Genomic DNA, 20294 nt, shown 5'->3' with positions numbered 1-20294 from the left:
ATCTACTTTTTTTTTTAGTTGTTAGGAGTGGAAGAATCATCTTATTTTATAATAAAATGTCAAAATCTATACATATACACCAAAAAGGGAGCAAGGACAGCATTGACTAGGTTTTGGATAAAGTCAATTTCAGCTGCTTTTTTTTTTAATTAACTAATTAATTTATTTAGTTTTGGCTGCATTGGGTCTTGCTGCACACGGGCTTTTCTCTAGTTGCGGTGAGCGGGGGCTACTCTTCGTTGCGAGTGCAGGCTTCTCATTCCGGTGGCTTCTCTTGTTGTGGAGCATAGGCTCTAGGCACATGGGCTTCAGTAGTTGTGGCACACAGGCTCAGTAGTTGTGGCGCCAAGGCTTAGTTGTTCCAGGGCATGTGGGATCTTCCCGGGCCAGGGCTCGAACCTGTGTCTCCTGCATTGGCAAGCGGATTCCTAACCACTGCAGCACCAGGGAAGCCCTTCAGTTGCCTTGTTAAAGCACCTCTTCCAACTAGTGCTTTTCCATCTATTATAGTTAACATTTAGCCCAAATTGCATCCTTTATGACAACTTCCTCATGCAACAAATGTTTACTAAGGATCTGCTATATTCAGACACTATGGTATGTGCTGGAATTAAAGAAATGTATAAAAAGAGTGTCTCTACTCCCCGGTAACTGAGAGCCTTGTAGAAAATTTATAACCATCTTCCACTCCTTCTATCATTATTCAAATAGCCAATTGTCCATATGTGTTCAGTTAAATAAAACCATTATTTGTATGACGGTTTTTACATGACAGTTTAATAATTTACCTGCCCCCCTCCAAAGTAATACCTCCAGCAACTTTATAAAATAAGTACTAAATTACCTGCATTTTACAGTTGAGGAACCTGAGGTTCAGAGAGGTTAAGCAGTACATACACTTAGGCCACAACTAGGAAGTGGGAGCTCCATCTTTGGCTCCAATTTCCATTCTTTCTTCATTGCAACACTTTGCTGCCTAGAGTTACTCAAAGAAAATTAAATTAGGTCTTTATTTCAAGTACAGGACTGTTGTTATGAGTCAAGTCTTCATTTTAGAATTATAATTATTGTACAATACATTCAATTCAGTGACAACATTTATTGAAAACCTTCTGTGTACCAGGTACTGTATAATGCAACATTTCTTTACTGAAATATCTATGGAGATTAAAATAGCACTGAGGATTTTCAGAACCTAAAATTCTGATACTTTTTCTCCTAGGATTTCTTCTTGTGGTACAAAATAGGAAGAGACCAATTATTGTTTTTATTTTACCTTGTTAGCCAAATGACGTTGTACATAAAATGCATTTCATTTCACAGGGATTAATGCCAACTGGATTAACTATGGTTTCAATCTATCTGACAGCTATTAAATGTCCCAAATCAAAGCAAAATTAATGAAGCAGTAACCTTATTTATCTACAAGTGTCACCATATAAGGTTTGCAGGATAATAATCTATACGTTGTAAGCTTTCCTTAATAGTGATGTTTTCTGTTGTCATGTAGCAAAAAGTTACTACCCAGGAGGGACTAAGCACAGAAGACCTTATTAGTTAACATGTCCATGACCTTTTAGAGGGTTAGGCATTTATGTATAATTGCTTTTATATAACATGGCATTTTAAGCACTTTTGAATCCACTAAGCAACCATTCTAAATAGGTGAAAAATGCATACATAAGCCAGTTACCCAGTGAGGATAAATTTAATTAAGCCAGTACCCTCTACTACGAGATTACTACTAGATTGTGATTTGTGCCTTCCTCACAGGCTATCCCTAGTCCTGAACAGCATTCTCAAAAATGTGTGCCACTAAGCTTGAAGGGGGCCAGGCAAGAAAATATAGATAGCTCAGGTGAAACCTGCAACTATTGTGTGTCTACTATTGGTAGGACTCTATAATCACTACCACTGAATTTTGTAAATATGGTTGGTCAAAAGTATCATCTTTGAATATCAAAGTTTATATAATGTAGATACTAGCAAAAGAAATTCCACTCCTGGAATCTCATAGACCACATATAAGAAACAAAACTCCAGACTGGAAACAGGACAAGAACTTCCAAGGCAGTAGTGAGGTGAAGCCCATGGTTTTCCTTTACAAGGTACTTCCTTTCTATAGATTTCCTGAAAAATGATTGCTGATTTGCCTCTGGTTTCACACTTAAACATTGTTGCTTGCCTTGGGTTTGTGGCAGTAATTCTAATCAGAGGCTTTTATTAGCAATCAGACACAAGGAGTTGGACTGCTTAGCCATTATTATGGTCAAATAGTGATCTGATTAAAGGTATTTGATGGATGCATGCTAAAGAATCTTTAATAATTTTTGTAATTTTTTGAGAAATATCACATTTTGTGTATCTGGGAACAACTATTCTTCAGCACAGTTTGTATTCCTGCCCTGTTTATATGTGAAAGCTAAAGCTATTATCTTAGATTGACATTCAAGATAGCTATCATTCATCAGGCAGAAATGCTGATGTGAGGTAATTTTATTTCAGGTATCTTATCAACTCAATATCGTCACAGAGAGAAAACCTCCATCCATTAGAGCTACCATTATTCTGACTGAAAACATTCATGTTTCCTTGGGAGGCTCCCTATCTTGGCTTTTTCAAGTCAACAAGAACATGGTTTTGAGCCAACTCTAAAAGAAATGTCAAATCACACCTACAAACAGTTCCAATAAAACTAAAATCTACTGACCTGTGATTTAGTAATGAAAATATTGCTAACTGGCACGTCATAGTTTATGGTTAGGAAATTTCATTTTATTGTTGAATGTAGTCCTGGCAAAGACTTAACAGCAGAAGAGAATCTGATTTCTGTCTGTCCTCTCCCCTCCACACTTTTGAACCCAACTGGGTTTTGGTTTTTACTGTGTTACTCAAATGTTACTGTAAATTGTGGACTGTATACAACTAAGGAGGAATATATACACAAAGGAGTGAAATTTTGCTTCTTGCTATTCTACCTTGATGGCTGTTTGGTCAAAAGAACCCATTCTTCAATTTTAATACTCTCACCTTTTCTCTAACTGATTAAAATTTATTAACTGAACTTCAGCCATATTTTGCATAGTTTCACAATAAGAAAATCAAACTCTTGACTGTTTCAACTCCTAGCCCAGCTAACCTCCAAAATAATGCAGTTAGGGGCAGTGTAATTCCTAAGTTGCTGAGAAAACAAACACAAGAGGTCTTCTGGGAGGCAATATTGTGTAGTGGTTACAAGAGAACATTACCTCATTTAATCTTTTTTTTTTAATTAATTAATTTATTTATTTATTTTTGGCTGTGTTGGGTCTTCGTTTCTGTGCGAGGGCTTTGTCTAGTTGTGGCAAGTGGGGGCCACTCTTCATCGCGGTGCGCGGGCCTCAGTATCGCGGCCTCTCTTGTTGTGGAGCACAGGCTCCAGACGCGCAGGCTCAGTAGTTGTGGTTCACGGGCCCAGTTGCTCTGTGGCATGTGGGATCCTCCCAGACCAGGGCTCGAACCCGTGTCCCCTGCATTAGCAGGCAGATTCTCAACCACTGCGCCACCAGGGAAGCCCACCTCATTTAATCTTTATGTCAAGTTCATAGCACAATGGCTGACACATAGTAAGAGCTAAATAAATATTAGTTATTGTTATCATTTCTCAAAATAAAATCACCTCCCTTTGGTAACTTTTAACACCTCTTTTTATCTATGAACACAGACACCAGGCTGATGCAAATCATTCCCCGTCCTGGACTCTGTGACTCTTTATTTGGGTGCCACATTGAAATCACAAGAGCAAGAGTTTTAGTAATGGCACAAATTACTAATGTGGGCAAAGAATTGTATACCCAACATGTTAACTAGTGTACAGTGCAATGACAGGAGAATATTTGTGCAGAAATAATAAAAGAAATAAATACTTTAAGATAATTTGAAACTGTAAAATTACTCTGTCAAATTAAACTGGAAGGAAAAAAAAACTCCATGGTTTTCACAGCATTATGAGGGCATTATAATTGGCTAAGGGAGAAAAATAGGCAAAATACTAAGTGTATCAAATTACTTGTGTGCAGATTCTAACAGGGAGTTCAGTACTTGAATGTCCTTGGCTAAAGAAATGCCCTTTTCTACTTGGCAAAGTTAATGGTTTTGGAAGGGACACACATAGAGAGGTGAGGCAGGAAGGCATTATCTACCTGGCTAGCTATAGCAATGAGATAACCTGAGGATCAGTGGAATGATACTGACAGATGAATAAGCCATGTGATGATAATTAGCAATTCAGAGATTTTGATAATGAGCAATTCAGAGATTTTACTTGTTTTACTTTTCATTTAAGCATCTATATTCAAGAATTTTTATGTAAATTATTCAAGTTTTGCATTCATTAGATCACTTAGACTTGAGTGAAATGAAACTTAAAATGCCATTACAATGTTGCTTTTCCTTTAAATTCCTCCCATATTGAAAAATGTATATATCAGCTACAAAGAAAATTTGGTGGCTTCATTTATGTGATGACTTTGTGATGAGTTACTTGTATTAATAGGTTATTTCACTTTTTTCATTTCACAGCAAAATATCTGTGAACTTAATATTGTTTATAATTGTGATTGATATTTTCTTCAGGTGATAATTCAGGATGATGGCCCTGAAAACTTGGACCCCAAATATTTTGGAGAGTTGCTTGCTGATCTAAGCCGTAAAAATACGAATTTATATCACTGCTTATTAGAACATTTGCAGAGAATTGGAGGAAGGTACTGTAAATATATCATTTGCCTTGGTGTTGTAGCTTTCAAACATTTTACAATACCCTGATATTTTTTAATAGACTTTATTTTTAAGAGCAATTTTAGGTTTACAGCAAAACTTGAGTACTTTTAATGGCGAAACAGGCAACTGTATGAGCAGATCTGAGGAAATATCTCATTTTAAGAGTTAATGTACTTAATGAAAATCATTGAAGATATCTTACCAGCTATTTTGGGGTCAGTAAAGAATTATGTGGACCTTCTTTTCTAGCGTACTTTGATGACAAATGCAACCACTTAGGCAAGGAGCTCAAAAAATACGTGGCATACTATGACTTGTTTTAAAATATTACACTGATGATATAAGATACAATCCCATTGCCAACACACTACTGTTTATCTTCCATTGATGTGTGCACAACATATGAAGACCAGAGTTTAATATACATTTAGGGTTATATATTATTATAAATGTCATGTATTATTTTAATATTATATATTACATATAATGTATGAAATATAAATTATACAATTATCTATTTATAAGTTAATGTAAATATGTATATTATACAATAATATTATATAATAATATATAATATTTAAATATATAAACATAAACAATTTATCAACTGTCCATGTGTAGATGAGAGCGCATTATGTCATGAAATGAATTTCATAAGCTATACTCCAAAAGTTGCCTTCTACTATGTAGTCACATCATATATGTGGTCATCTGTCAGGCAAAATTTAGGAAAGCTCTATAAACTCAGAAAAATCTGGAGGATAAAGGAAAGTCAGTAGAAATTTCACCAACTAGATTCTTCTACTTCTCAGAGATCTTTAATCTCTTCTCTCTTTTCTCTCTGCTTATTACAATTCTGTTTATTAGCTCCCTCCTCCCCAACTTGTCTTGCTTTCTTATTCATGATTGCAACCATTCTCTTACCATCACCCTCAACTGCCTTGCCTCTTTATCATATTGTCCCTGCCACTTAGCAAAATCCCAACTCTGGATTAGTCTAGCTCTCTGCTTTATCTATTGTTTTCTTTTTTTTCTCCATCCAATACTCACTGCCCACTACCTCTAGAATTCAGACACTACCCACTGAGGGCTGTTTCATTTACCCTGGTTTCCTTGGTGCCTAGTGTGGTGACTGATTTAGTGTGGTGCTTAATAAATATTTGTTGAATGAATGAATGAATGCCTTCTTTATGCTACATCCATGCAGTTGAGCACAGTTAGAGAAAAGCACAGCCATTTATTTGAATTGGGGTCATTATTAACGCATGGTTTCCATCTTCAGCTAGGCCTTCATCAGTGTTTTATACTAATCAATATCCTCTCCCCTTATCCAAACAACTATTTCACACATTCATTTATTTGCATAATGTCACTACCTTAAAATATTTCCCCTCATTCTGAGTACTCCATTATCTATTGAGTGTCCACTATTGTGCCAGACACTGTGCTAAGTGCTTTTTAAATATTATCTAATTTGCACAGTAACCATAGAAAGTTTCAAATGGACACCCAAAGAGAATAAGTTATTAAGATCACATAGCTGCTAAGTGCTTGAGATGGATTCAAACATTCTGAGTACTCTTATACCTATAAGCCATGACTCAGCTTTTCTGCAAAGCTTTCCCTAGATACTGTTTTGTCTATGTGTTCCTCTTCTGTGCATTAATCATGTCTTGTGAATATTTCTGTTAAAGTATCACATGGTAAAATCAAAAACATATAGAGACATATACTCTTAAGTACACTGATTGTAGATACAGGATTCATACCCTAGGTTCATGTCCCAGCTTTTGTTACATACTAGATGTGTAATATCAGGCAACCTGTTTAACCTCTCTGTACCTCAGTTTCTTCATCTGTAAAATAGGGATTATAATAATACTTATTTCATAGATTTGTTATAAGCAATAAATGTTTTATTTAAGACATGTACTTACAAGCAGCAGGAGCATCATGTGAGAACTTGGAAACAGACCTGTAGAATCAAAAACTCTGGTGTAAGGCCAAGCAGCAAGCCCTCTGGAGGATTCTGATACATGCTAAAGTATGAGAACCACTGACCTAAGGCCACAAAAGTGGCAAATCTGGGACTAGAACCTATGGGAGAACATTTTTACCTTAGGCAAATCACTTAACCTTTCAAACTAGATATGTGTCTCTAAATTATTTAACATATTGCAGACACATTAAAGAAATTATCAATTTTTGAATCATGAAATTTGAAAAGGTTGGAGGACTTAGACCAATTTTACATTGCTCAAATTTTGCCTTAGATCACTTATGTTTGTGTCACGTACAGGACAAGATAATATTTGTGTTTGGATTGCCCAAATCCAGTTCAGAGCACATGGCCTTGACAAAGTCGCTACTCAATAAAGGTTTATAGAATGAGAAATATATTCCAAATGTATTAGTCTCATACTAATTAGAAGTAGACAAAGTAATTGAGCAAGGGAAGTTAAATTGTTTTATAATGATCATCCAGGTAGAGATGTAATCTGGGGTTTTGAAATAGCTTCCTGTCATTGAGGGCTTTGATAAATGTATAAGGGTGACCTAAATGTGTAATTAAGCGCCGCAAAACATTGAGTTTAATTTCTAGAGTAGCTAAAAATACTAAAAAGAAAATAGAAAGCTGGTGTATCCACATTAGTAAACACTCCAGTGTGGAGAGGGTCTCATAAAATTTTGGTGTTTAAGAGTTCTTGTTTATCAGAAGGTTGTCAGTTTCTTTCTCTTCATTCCTCCCCTCCTTTATTTCTTCTTCTGTTTTTTCCTTATTACATTCCTTCCTTCCTAGGAGGTGAGATGACATAGTGAGTGCCACTCTTTTTTTTTTTTTTCTGCCCACTGTAATTCTAGCCACCATCACCTTGTACTGAATGGAGATGTAATCCACACTGGCCTTTCTGCCTCCCGCCTCTGCTCTCTTTGTTTCCACTCTCTCTCTCTCTCTCTCTCCCATCCCTTTGTCTCCACTTTTCTTCTCTTTCTAAATTGCAATTCAGCAATGAGTAAACTGGGGGGTCAGAATTAAGAAAGGTTGTCTTATGAAACCATTTTGGTTACATTTGTAAATTCCAGTATTAAGTGCTGTTGATTGTTCCTTGTTTGTTTCTTTGTCTTGTTTTCTTATTTGTAGAAAGAAGTAAGTGGCTAGGGACTTGTGTACTAGGTTGGCATTGGAATTGGGATTTTAAACATAAAAGGTCTATTAATACTGTGATAATTCCAGTTAACAGTAATGCAAGACTACTATAATTGCATTGTGAGTCATATTTTAACTTCTTTTAGCTTCCAATATATGCATGCAGTTACTTTAGTAACGCACTAAAAAAGTAAAAGATACTTCATTTCTTTTCGCTAGGGCCTCCCCAAAATTTCTATTTTGGGCAACCCAGGAAATACCACATACATACATACAGACAATTGCACATATGCAGTCATGCCTCAGGAAATGAAATCTTCAGTTCTCATTCTCCACATTAGCTTGTGTATTTTTTATAAATGCATGCAAGAGGTTTCGCACAGTGAGTGACCCACTTATCTCTGTAAGCAATATATTACTCATAAGCACTTACTTAGAAGGTAAATGTAGGAGCTAACGTACTAGCTTATATCTCTAAAATACTTTTCTGTTGTACTTGACAATATGGCAGTCATATATCTATGATTTCCTTAGTCTTACTTTAAAATACTTTGTCTTGCTGTCAGAACATGTGTCCAGTTTTTTGTTTGTTTGTTTGAGAAGTATGTTCACCGTATGCATTTTGGGCCCAGTTTTTCCATGAAGTGCAGAGGGAACAAGTAGGCAAAAATAAAGGCCTATCTGTTGCCACTGGTAATGCTAGAACTGTATCCTTCCCAGCTTTCACCATTCCCCAAAGGAGCCAGTGCCGGACTGGTATAACCACTAACAATTCACTTGCAGCATTTGCCTACGTAACATGGCTTCACAAAGGGCCTTCCAACCCTCATGGACAAACCTTCATTTTGATGCTGGAAATTCTATTATCCCACTAGAATTTTGGTCATGCTGCTTAAGGCTATGTCCCTATGTAAACATTCCAATATCCTTTTAAGCTTTGTCACTGCTATACATACTGTAGTGTAGATTGAATGATTAGTGTAGATTACTCAGTCTTGCAAGTTTTGGTTTTGACTAAAAGGGTATGAATAACTTAAAGACACTGTAGGGAGAAGCTGCAATCAAGCATTGAAAGGGAGCAATACAAGGAGAAAAAGGAGGTGGAAATAGAAAATGACTATTATTGTTATTTGTTCACTCAGATAGTATTTCTTGCCAAACTGAGGACTTCTACATCTAGTCACAAATAAACTGGTGTTAATGAATGGTACTAATTCTGCATATTATATTGGTTTGTTATTTGGATGTTGTTCATTTTTATTAGATTAGCTAATTCCAGGAAAATTAACTTTATTTTTGTCAAGTGCCATTTTAGTTAGCTTTAAATTTTTCATTAGGATTATAAATTTCATTTGGATATATTATATATCAAAAAGTAAGGTAAAATATTTAGAAGACTAACATTTATATATGTCAATGTATATATTTTCCTAAGGTTGTCTGTTTGTTTTTTTTTTTTCATTCTTGCAGCAAACAAGACTTTGAGTCTACAGATGAGGTAAGTGCAAAAAGAGTTGAAAATCAAATATAGTTGATAACAAAGCAGATTCTGATACTTGCATTAATAATATTGTTTTTAGTTTGGTATTTTTATTAGACTGGAAACACAGGTTAGTGAAAGAAATATTGATCCTTTTGCCTTTAAAGTGATATAACCATTTATATCTTTGTAATGGCTTTAAAGGTGATAATTGTAAAAGTAATAATCATTCACACAAAAAATGTTTTATCAGCTTTCACCTTATAATTTAACTTGCCTTTGCCTATGAGAACATTTAAAAGTTCATTGACTACATACTCTCTGTTTTACAAAACTGAAATCTATGTTAACTAATTAAATAGCAAATTTAGTTTTAATGTATTTTGAAACCTTGTATGTCCCATGCCAAATAGCCAGCAAATTGAAGTAAATATTTTCAAGTATGAATTCTAAATATTATGTATATATATTTTTGTAATAGTTACTTTTAATGAAATAAGTCATCAAATAGAGAAAGAACTGATTTCAAAGTAACAATCACAATGGCTTCTTTTGTGTTAATTTTCATCTTTATTTCCAATGTATTGACATACTGCATTTGTTACAATAATTCAGTAAGCCTTAAATTGCCTTTACAAAGTACTGACTTCAATTCAGATTCTCACTTAAAATTTGTTGAAGCTTCTTAATGTTGCTGTGGCAACATCATAATCTTTCAAAAGTCACCACAGCTCTATGCAAATTCTCAGTAAACCTTTAATTTTATTTTATTTCCTCACATTTTCATTATTTAAAAAATCAGCCTTTAAAGTGTCATATCTACCACCCAACTAAACTTCCAGTTGTTAAAAAATACATGGAAATAAAGTGGTAATGGGATTTAAGTGACCACCCTTTTGTTTTTAAGTTGCTCTTTTTAAAAAATAGAAATGGGACATCTGATTGATTGCCCCAAACTTCCCCCTAAACTTCCTGGAAATTCAAGGTTCTTTCCATGGTGTATGTAGTATAATAAATTTTTTAAAAAGTAAGAACTGATAATGCTAGAAGTAAAGTTTGTGGCAACTATTGCCCAGAAAGTGAAATAATCTTCTAATGTCCATAAAAATATGTCCCTCTCTACAAAAGTCTGCTGACCCTCTGATTAAAACACTAACATGTATCTGTTGAAGGATAAGCCTCTCTTTTCTCACAGTCAGAAGACATTGAATCGTTGATTCCTAAAGGATTGTCAGAATTTACAAAACAGCAAATTCGCTATATTCTGCAGGTGAGATGGGGTCAAGAGTGGCTGTGAAGGCAACACTAACAAACCACTAGCCTAGGATGTTTACTTTAATTAAGAACAGAAAGTCCCAAATAAAATTACTATTTCACAAGAGTTGATTACATTTTTTTTAAACATCTTTATTGAAGTATAATTGCTTTACAATGGTGTGTTAGTTTCTGCTTTATAACAAAGTGAATCAGTTATACATATACATAAGTTCCCATACCTCTTCCCTCTTGCATCTCCCTGCCTCCCACCCTCCCCATCCCAGCCCTCTGGCTGGTCACAAAGCACTGAGCTGATCTCCCTGTGCTATGCGGTTGCTTCCCACTGGCTATCTATTTTACATTTGGTAGTGTATATATGTCCATGACACTCTCTCACCCTGTCACATCTCGCCCCTCCCCCTCCCCATATCCTCAAGTCCATTCTCTAGTAGGTCTGTGTCTTTATTCCCGTCTTGCCACTAGGTTCTTCATGGCCTTTTTTTTTTTTCCTTAGATTCCATATATATGTGTTAGCATACTGTATTTGTTTTTCTCTCTCTGACTTACTTCACTCTGTATGACAGACTCTAACTCCATCCACCTCGTTACAAATACCTCCATTTCATTTCTTTTTATGGCTGAGTAATATTCCATTGTATATATGTGCCACACCTTCTTTATCCATTCATCCGATGATGGACACTTTGGTTGCTTCCATGTCCTGGCTATTGTAAATAGAGCTGCAATGAACATTTTGGTACATGACTCTTTTTAAACTATGGTTTTCTCAGGGTATATGCCCAGTAGTGGGATTGCTGGGTCGTATGGTAGTTCTATTTGTAGTTTTTTAAGGGACCTCCATACTGTTCTCCATAGTGGCTGTATCAATTTACATTCCCACCAACAGTGCAAGAGTGTTCCGTTTCCTCCACACCCTCTCCAGCATTTATTGTTTCTAGATTTTTTCATGATGGCCATTCTGACCGGTGTGAGATGATACCTCATTGTAGTTTTGATTTGCATTTCTCTAATGATTAATGATGTTGAGCATTCTTTCATGTGTCTGTTGGCAATCTGTATATCTTCTTTGGAGAAATGTCTGTTTAGGTCTTCTGCTCATTTTTGGATTGGGTTGTTCGTTTTTTTGTTATTGAGCTGCATGAACTGCTTGTAAATCTTGGAGATTAATCCTTTGTCAGTTGCTACATTTGCAAATATTTTCTCCCATTCTGATGGTTGTCTTTTGGTCTTGTTTATGGTTTCCTTTGCTGTGCAAAAGCTTTTAAGTTTCATTAGGTCCCATTTGTTTATTTGTGTTCTTATTTCCATTTCTCTAGGAGCTGGGTCAAAAAGGATCTTGCTGTGATTTATGTCATAGAGTGTTCTGCCTATGTTTTCCTCTAAGAGTTTGATAGTGTCTGGCCTTACACTTAGGTCTTTAATCCATTTGGAGTTTATTTTTGTGCATGGTGTCAGAGAGTGTTCTAATTTCATACTTTTACATGTATCTGTCCAATTTTCCCAGCACCACTTATTGAAGAGGCTGTCTTTTCTCCACTATATATGCTTGCCTCCTTTATCAAAGATAAGGTGACCATATGTGCATGGGTTTATCTCTGGGCTTTCTATCCTGTTCCATTGATCTATATTTCTGTTTTTGTGCCAGTACCAAACTGTCTTGATTACTGTAGCTTTGTAATATAGTCTGAAGTCAGGGAGCCTGTTTCCCCCAGCTCCATTTTTCGTTCTCAAGATTGCTTTGGCTATTCGGGGTCTTTTGTGTTTCCATACAAATTGTGAAATTTTTTGTTCTAGTTCTGTGAAAAATGCCAGTGGTAGTTTGATAGGGATTGCATTGAATCTGTAGATTGCTTTGGGTAGTAGAGTCATTTTCACAATGTTGATTCTTCCAATCCAAGAACATGGTATATCTCTCCATCTATTTGTATCATCTTTAATTTCTTTCATCAGTGTCTTATAATTTTCTGCATACAGGTCTTTTGTCTCCTTAGGTAGGTTTATTCCTAAATATTTTATTCTTTTTGTTGCAATGGTAAATGGGTGTGTTTTCTTAATTTCACTTTCAGATTTTTCGTCATTAGTGTATAGAAATGCAAGAGATTTCTGTGCATTAATTTTGTATCCTGCTACTTTACCAAATTCATTGATTAGCTCTAGGAGTTTTCTGGTAGCATCTTTAGGATTCTCTATGTATAGTATCATGTCATCTGCAAACAGTGACAGCTTTACTTCTTCTTTTCCGATTTGGATTCCTTTTATTTCTTTTTCTTCTCTGATTGCTGTGGCTAACACTTCCAAAACTATGTTGAATAATAGTGGTGAGAGTGGGCAACCTTGTCTTGTTCCTGATCTTAGTGGAAATGGTTTCAGTTTTTCACCATTGAGGACAATGTTGGCTGTGGGTTTGTCATATATGGCCTTTATTATGTTGAGGAAAGTTCCCTCTATGCCTACTTTCTGCAGGGCTTTTATCATAAATGGGTGTTGAATTTTGTCGAAAGCTTTCTCTGCATCTATTGAGATGATCATATGGTTTTTCTCCTTCAATTTGTTTATATGGTGTATCACATTGATTGATTTGCGTATATTGAAGAATCCTTGCATTCCTGGGATAAACCCCACTTGATCATGGTGTATGATCCTTTTAATGTGCTGTTGGACTCTGTTTGCTAGTATTTTGTTGAGGATTTTTGCATCTATGTTCATCATTTCTTTCTTTGTGACATCTTTGTCTGGTTTTGGTATCAGGGTGATGGTGGCCTCGTAGAATGAGTTTGGGAGTGTTCCTCCCTCTGCAATATTTTGGAAGAGTTTGAGAAGGATAGGTGTTAGCTCTTCTCTAAATGTTTGATAGAATTAACCTGTAAAGACATCTGGTCTTGGGCTTTTGTTTGTTGGAAGGTTTTTAATCACAGTTTCAATTTCAGTGCTTGTGATTGGTCTGTTCATATTTTCTATTTCTTCCTGGTTCAGTCTCGACAGGTTGTGCATTTCTACGAATCTGTCCATTTCTTCCAGGTTGTCCATTTTATTGGCATAGAGTTGCTTGTAGTAATCTCTCATGATCTTTTGTATTTCTGCAGTGTCCGTGGTTACTTCTCCTTTTTCATTTCTAATTCTATTGATTTGAGTCTTCTCCCTTTTTCTCTTGATGAGTCTGGCTAATGGTTTATCAATTTTGTTTATCTTCTCAAAGAACCAGCTTTTAGTTTCATTGATTTTTGCTACTGTTTCCTTCATTTCTTTTTCATTTATATCTGACCTGATCTTTATGATTTCTTTCCTTCTGCTAGCTGTGGGGTTTTTTTGTTCTTCTTTCTCTAATTGCTTCAGGTGCAAGGTTAGGTTGTTTATTCGAGATGTTTCCTGTTTCTTGAGGTAGGCTTGTATTGCTATAAACTTCCCTCTTAGCACTGCTTTTGCTGCGTCCCATAGGTTTTGGGTCATCGTGTCTCCATAGTCATTTGTTTCTAGGTATTTTTTGATTTCCCCTTTGATTTCTTCAGTGATCACTTCGTTATTAAGTAGTGTGTTGTGTAGCCTCCAAGTGTTTGTATTTTTTGCAGATCTTTTCCTGTAATTGATATCTAGTCTCATAGCGTTGTGGTCGGAAAAGATACTTGATACGATTTCAATTTTCTTAAATTTACCAAGGCTTGATTTGTGACCCAAGATATGATCTATCCTGGAGAATGTTCCATGAGCACTTGAGAAAAATGTGTATTCTGTTGTTTTTGGGTGGAATGTCCTATAAATATCAATAAAGTCCATCTTGTTTAATGTATCATTTAAAGCTTGTGTTTCCTCATTTATTTTCATTTTGGATGATCTGTCCATTGGTGAAAGTGGGGTGTTAAAGTCCCCTACTATGATTGTGTTACTGTCGATTTCCCCTTTTATGGCTGTTAGTATTTGCCTTATGTATTGAGGTGCTCCTATGTTGGGTGCATAAATATTTACAATTGTTATACCTTCCTCTTGGATCGATCCCTTGATCATTATATAATGTCCTTCTTTGTCTCTTGTAATAGTCTTTATTTTAAAGTCTATTTTGTCTGATATGAGAATTGCTACTCCAGCTTTCTTTTGATTTCCATTTGCATGGAATATCTTTTTCCATCCCCTCACTTTCAGTCTGTATGTGTCTCTAGGTCTGAAGTGGGTCTCGTGTAGACAGCATATATATGGGTCTTGTTTTTGTATCCATTCAGCCAGTCTGTGTCTTTTGGTGGGAGCATTTAATCCATTTACATTCAAGGTAATTATCGATATGTATGTTCCTATTCCCATTTTCTTAAATGTTTTGGGTTTGTTATTGTAGGTGTTTTCCTTCTCTTGTGTTTCTTGCCTAGGGAAGTTCCTTTAGCATTTGTTGTAAAGCTGGTTTGATGGTGCTGAACTCTCTCAACTTTTGCTTGTCTGTAAAGGTTTTAATTTCTCCATCACATCTGAATGAGATCCTTGCTGGGTAGTGTAATCTTGGCTGTAGGTTTTTCTCCTTCATCACTTTAAGTATATCCTGCCACTCCCTTCTGGCTTGCAGAGTTTCTGCTGAAAGATCAGATGTTAACCTTATGGGGATTCCCTTGTGTGTTATTTGTTGTTTTCCCTTGCTGCCTTTAATATGTTTTCCTTATATTTAATTTTTGACAGTTTGATTAATATGTGTCTTGGCGTGTTTCTCCTTGGGTTTATCCTGTATGGGACTCTGTGCTTCCAGGACTTGATTAACTATTTCCTTTCCCATATTAGGGAAGTTTTCAACTATAACCTCTTCAAATATTTTCTCAGTCCCTTTCTTTTTCTCTTCTTCTTCTGGGACCCCTATAATTCTAATGCTGGTGCGTTTAATGTTGTCCCAGAGGTCTCTGAGACTGTCCTCAGTTCTTTTCATTCTTTTTTCTTTATCCTGCTCTGCAGTAGTTATTTCCACCATTTTATCTTCCAGGTCACTTATCCTTTCTTCTGCCTCAGTTATTCTGCTATTGATCCCATCTAGAGCATTTTTAATTTCATTTATTGTGTTTTTCATCGTTGCTTGGTTCCTCTTTAGTTCTTCTACGTCCTTGTTAAATATTTCTTGCATTTTGTCTATTCTATTTCCAAGATTTTGGATCATCCTTACTATCATTATTCTGAATTCTTTTTCAGGTAGACTATCTATTTCCTCTTCATTTGTTAGGTCTGGTTTGTTTCGACCCTGCTCCTTCATCTGCTGTGTGTTTTTCTGTCTTCGCATTTTGCTTATCTTACTGTGTTTGGGGTCTCCTTTTCACAGGCTGTAGGTTGGTATTTCCCGTTGTTTTTGGTATCTGTCCCCAGTGGCTAAGGTTGGTTCAGTGGGTTGTGTAGGCTTCCTGGTGGAGGGGACTAGTGCCTGAGTTCTGGTGGATGAGGCTGGATCTTGTCTTTCTGGTGGGCAAGTCCACGTCTCGTGGTGTATTTTGGGGTGTCTGTGGCCTTATTATGATTTTAGGCAGCCTCTCTGCTAATGGATGGGGCTGTGTTCCTGTCTTGCTAGTTGTTTGGCATAGGGTGTCCAGCACTGTAGCTTGCTGGTCGTTGAGTGAAGCTGGGTCTTGATGTTGAGATGGAGCTCTCTGAGAGATTTTCACCGTTTGATATTATGTGGAGCTGGGAGGTCTCTTGTGGACCAGTTTCCTGAAGTTGTCTCTCCCACCTCAGAGGCACGGCCCTGATGCCTGGCTGGAGCACCAAGAGCCTTTCATCCACACGTCTCAGAGTAAAAGGGAGAAAAAAAAGAAAGAAAGAAAGAGGCTATAATATAGTGAAGTAAAATAAAGCTATTATAAAGCAAAGCTATACAGACAAGATCTCACCCAGAAGCATATACATATACACTCACAAAAAAAGGAAAAGGGGAAAAATTAATATATCCTGCTCCCAAAGTCCACCTCCTGAATTTGGGATGATTCGTTGTCTATTCAGGTATTCAACAGATGCAGGCACATCAAGTTGTTTGTGGAGTTTTAATCCGCTGCTTCTGAGGCTGCTGGGAGAGATTTCCCTTTCTCTTCTTTGTTCGCACAGCTCCCAGGGTTCAGCTTTGGATTTGGACCCGCCTCTGCGTGTAGGTCACCTGAGGGCGTCTGTTCCCTGCCCAGACAGAACGGGGTTAATGGAGCAGCTGCTTCGGGGGCTCTGGCTCACTCAGGCCGTGGGGAGGGAGGGGTACAGAGGAGGCGGGGCTAGCCTGCGGTGGCAGAGGCCAGCGTGACGTTGCACCAGCCTGAGGCGTGCCGTGCGTTCTCCTGGGAAAGTTGTCCCTGGATCACAGGACCCTGGCAGTGGCGGGCTGCACCAGCTCCCGGGAGGGGCGGTGTGGAGAGTGATCTGTGCTCGCACATAGGCTTTTTGGTGGCGGCAGCAGCAGCCTTAGCGTCTCACGCCCGTCTCTGGGGCCCCTTGCTGATCGCCGCGGCTCGCGCCTGTCTCTGGAGTTCGTTTAGGCGGCACTCTGAATCCCCTCTCCTTGCGCGCCGCGAAACAAAGAGGCAAGAAAAAGTCTCTTGCCTCTTCGGCAGCTGCAGACTTTTTCCCGGTCTCCCTCCCAGCCAGCTGTGGTGCGCTAACCCCTTCAGGCTGTGTTCATGCCGCCAACCCCAGTCCTCTCCCTGCTATCCGACAGAAGCCCAAGCCTCAGCTCCCAGCCCCGCCCACCCCGGTAGGTGAGCAGACAAGCCTCTCGGGCTGGTGAGTGCTGCTTGGTGCTGAGCCTCTGTGCGGGAGTCTCTCCGCTTTGCCGTCCGCACCCCTGTGGCTGTGCTCTCCTCCGTGGCTCCGAAGCTTCCCCCCTCTGCCACCCGCAGTCTCTGCCCGCGAAGGGGCTTCCTAGTGCGTGGAAACCTTTCCTCCTTCACGGCTCCCTCCCACTGGTGCAGGTCCCGTCCCTATTCTTTTGTCTCTGTTATTTCTTTTTTCTTTTTTCTTTTACCCTACCCAAGTACGTGGGGAGTTTCTTGCCTTTTGGGAGGTCTTACGTTTTCTGCCAGTGTTCAGTGGGTGTTCTGTAGGAGCAGTTCCACGTGTAGATGTATTTCTACTGTATCTGTGAGAAGGAAGGTGATCTCCGCGTCTTACTCTTCCGCCATCTTCTCTCCTTTTCGAGTTGATTACATTTTGATTAAACAAGGGTTGCTTTATAGTTTGGTCAGACTATCAAACACTAGTATTGAATGACTAGCATTCAGGAAATCATTACAGAAATATTCCGAGCTGTGGAATGCCCTTATTCTCTCCTCACTGCCGTAGCACAACCTGACTCTAACATATAGGATTTGCCCTCCTCTTCTCCATTCTACTTTCTATACCTCCCTACCCTACCCCTGGCAAATGGAAAGGCCAATGACTTGATTTTCCTGAATTGTGGAATGCTAGAGACCACTGCAATAGTAAATTCCCCTACACTGAAGGGAGAGACAGACCAAGACGGATCAAGATAGGTGCTAAAGAAATAAGGCTAAAATGAAGAGTACATGTGTTTGCAAGAAAGGATTCTAAAGATAATCTAGTTTTGTCTAGTGAGGCAAATTTCTAAGTTTGATATATGGTCTCAAATCTTTGTTGATCATCCAGATATTGGACCTAACATCTTATCTGTGAAACATAAATGAAATATTTTTAGTGGCACACAGTCTGTATTATAAAGAGATAGTGGTATGGGGAACACATATGCTCTGCAGAACCTGAATCTTGGATACATCCTTGGTATTATTTCTGGTGGCAGGATGTCCATCCAAAGTGCATTCAAGGCCTATTTCCTCAAAAAACTCTGAGAATGTTTGCATCTAAGTTCCTGAGAAACATTAGTCTGTAGTTTTCTTGTATTTGCTTTGATTTTGGTGTCAGGATAATCTAGCTTCATGAAATGAATTAGTAAATGTCTCTTCCTTTTCTGTTTTCTGGAAGAAACTGTATAGACATGGTGTTAACTCTTCTTTAAACATTTGGTATAATCCTTCAGTGAAAATATCTGGGCATGGATATATATTTTTCAAGAGTTTAAAAAAATTCTAAATTCAATTCCTTAGTAGTTACAGGTCTAGTCAAATGATCTGTTTCATATTGGGTGAATTGTGGTAACCTGTGTTTTTCAAGAAAGTAGTCAATTTTAACTAAATTGTCAGATTTATATGTGCATAATTATTCACAGTATTCCCTTATTATCCTTTTGATGTCTGTGGGGTCTGTATTACTCTTCCCTATTTAACTCCTGACACTAGTGATTTGTGTCTTCTTTCCTTTTTTGTTGTCAGTCTTGTTGGAGGTTTATCAATCTTATTGATTTTTTTCAAAGAACTATATTTTAGTTTTATTGATCTCTATTGTTTTCCTGTTTACACTTCCATTGATTTTTTTTCTCGTCTGTACTATTTCCTTCCTTTGCTTGCTTTTGGTTTATTTTGCTCTTCTTTGTCTAGTTTCTTGATATAGAAAGTTAGATTATTGATTTCACACCTTTTCTATTTTCTAATGTAAGCATTTAGTGCTGTAAATATCCTCTCAGCATGGCTTTAGTTGTGTCCACAAGTTATGATATGTATTTTCATTTTCTTTCAGTTTTATATATTTTTTATCTCCCTGTAGACTTCTGCTTTGACTGGTGGATTATTTAGAAGTGTATTGTTTACTTTCCAAGTGTTTAGAGATTTTCCTATTGTCTTTCTGTTATTCATTTCTAGTTTGATTCCACTGTGGGCAGAAAATATACTCTGTATGAGATCAATGTTTTTGAAATGGTTAAGTTTTATAGTCAAGGATATGGTCTATTTTGGTATATGTTCCATGGGAATATGAAAGGAATGTGCATCTGTTGTTGGATGAAGTATTCTATAAATGCTGATTAGATCCTTTGGTTGATGGTATTGTTGAATTATTGTATTATGTATTCTTGCTCATTTTCTGCTAAGCAGTACGATCAGTTGCCGAGAGAGGGGTATAAAAGCGTTCAGTTATATCTGTGGGTTTGTCTATTTCTCCTTTCAGTTCTATCAGTTTTTGTTTGATGCAGTTTGTAGCTCTGTTGTCTGGTGCGCAAACATTTAGGATTGCTATGTCTTCTTGGTGGACTGACTCTTATTATGTAATGTCCCTCTGTGTCCCTGGTAATTTTCTTTGCTCTGAAGTCATTTTTATCTAATATCAATAGCACTCCTTTCTTTTGATTAATGTTTGCATGGTATATCTTTTTCCCCAACTTTTAAATTTCGTTATGTATATTTTAATTTTCATTATCTTTGAAATGAATTTCTTATAGAAAACACATAGTGAGGTCATGTTTTTTCTTATCACTCTGTCAATCTGTCTTTTAACTGGTGTATTTAGACCAAGTTGTAATTATTGATATGTTAGGGCTAGATCTGCCATTGTGTTTTCTGTTTGTTCTGTTTTTTGTTTCTCTGTTTTCTTTGTCTTGCTTTCATGTGGATTACTTGAATATGTTTTAGAATTCATTTTGATTTACCTCTAGTGCTTTTGAGTGTATCTCGTAGTATAGCTTTTTTAGGGGTTGCTCTAAGTATTACATTATATATCCATAACTTATCCCCGTGTATTGGTGTCAACATTTTATCAGTTTCAGTGAACTTCAGAAAATTTTGCTTCGTT

General features: G+C 37.2%; 1 protein-coding gene across 1 annotated transcript in view; it reads left to right on the top strand.

The window, feature by feature from the left end:
* POF1B (POF1B actin binding protein) overlaps window positions 1–20294 on the top strand; it is a 100864-nt gene that overhangs the window by 49038 nt on the left and 31532 nt on the right. Inside the window, 3 exon segments of the mRNA XM_036839291.1 lie at window positions 4615–4745; window positions 9380–9407; window positions 10585–10659. Of these exon segments, the coding sequence (XP_036695186.1) occupies window positions 4615–4745; window positions 9380–9407; window positions 10585–10659 (234 nt within the window).

Source organism: Balaenoptera musculus, chromosome X, assembly GCF_009873245.2.
Source record: "Balaenoptera musculus isolate JJ_BM4_2016_0621 chromosome X, mBalMus1.pri.v3, whole genome shotgun sequence".
Classification (NCBI taxonomy): Eukaryota; Metazoa; Chordata; class Mammalia; order Artiodactyla; family Balaenopteridae; genus Balaenoptera; species Balaenoptera musculus.
Note: the sequence above shows the minus strand (reverse complement) of the source record. Positions and strands in the feature narration are given on the sequence as shown.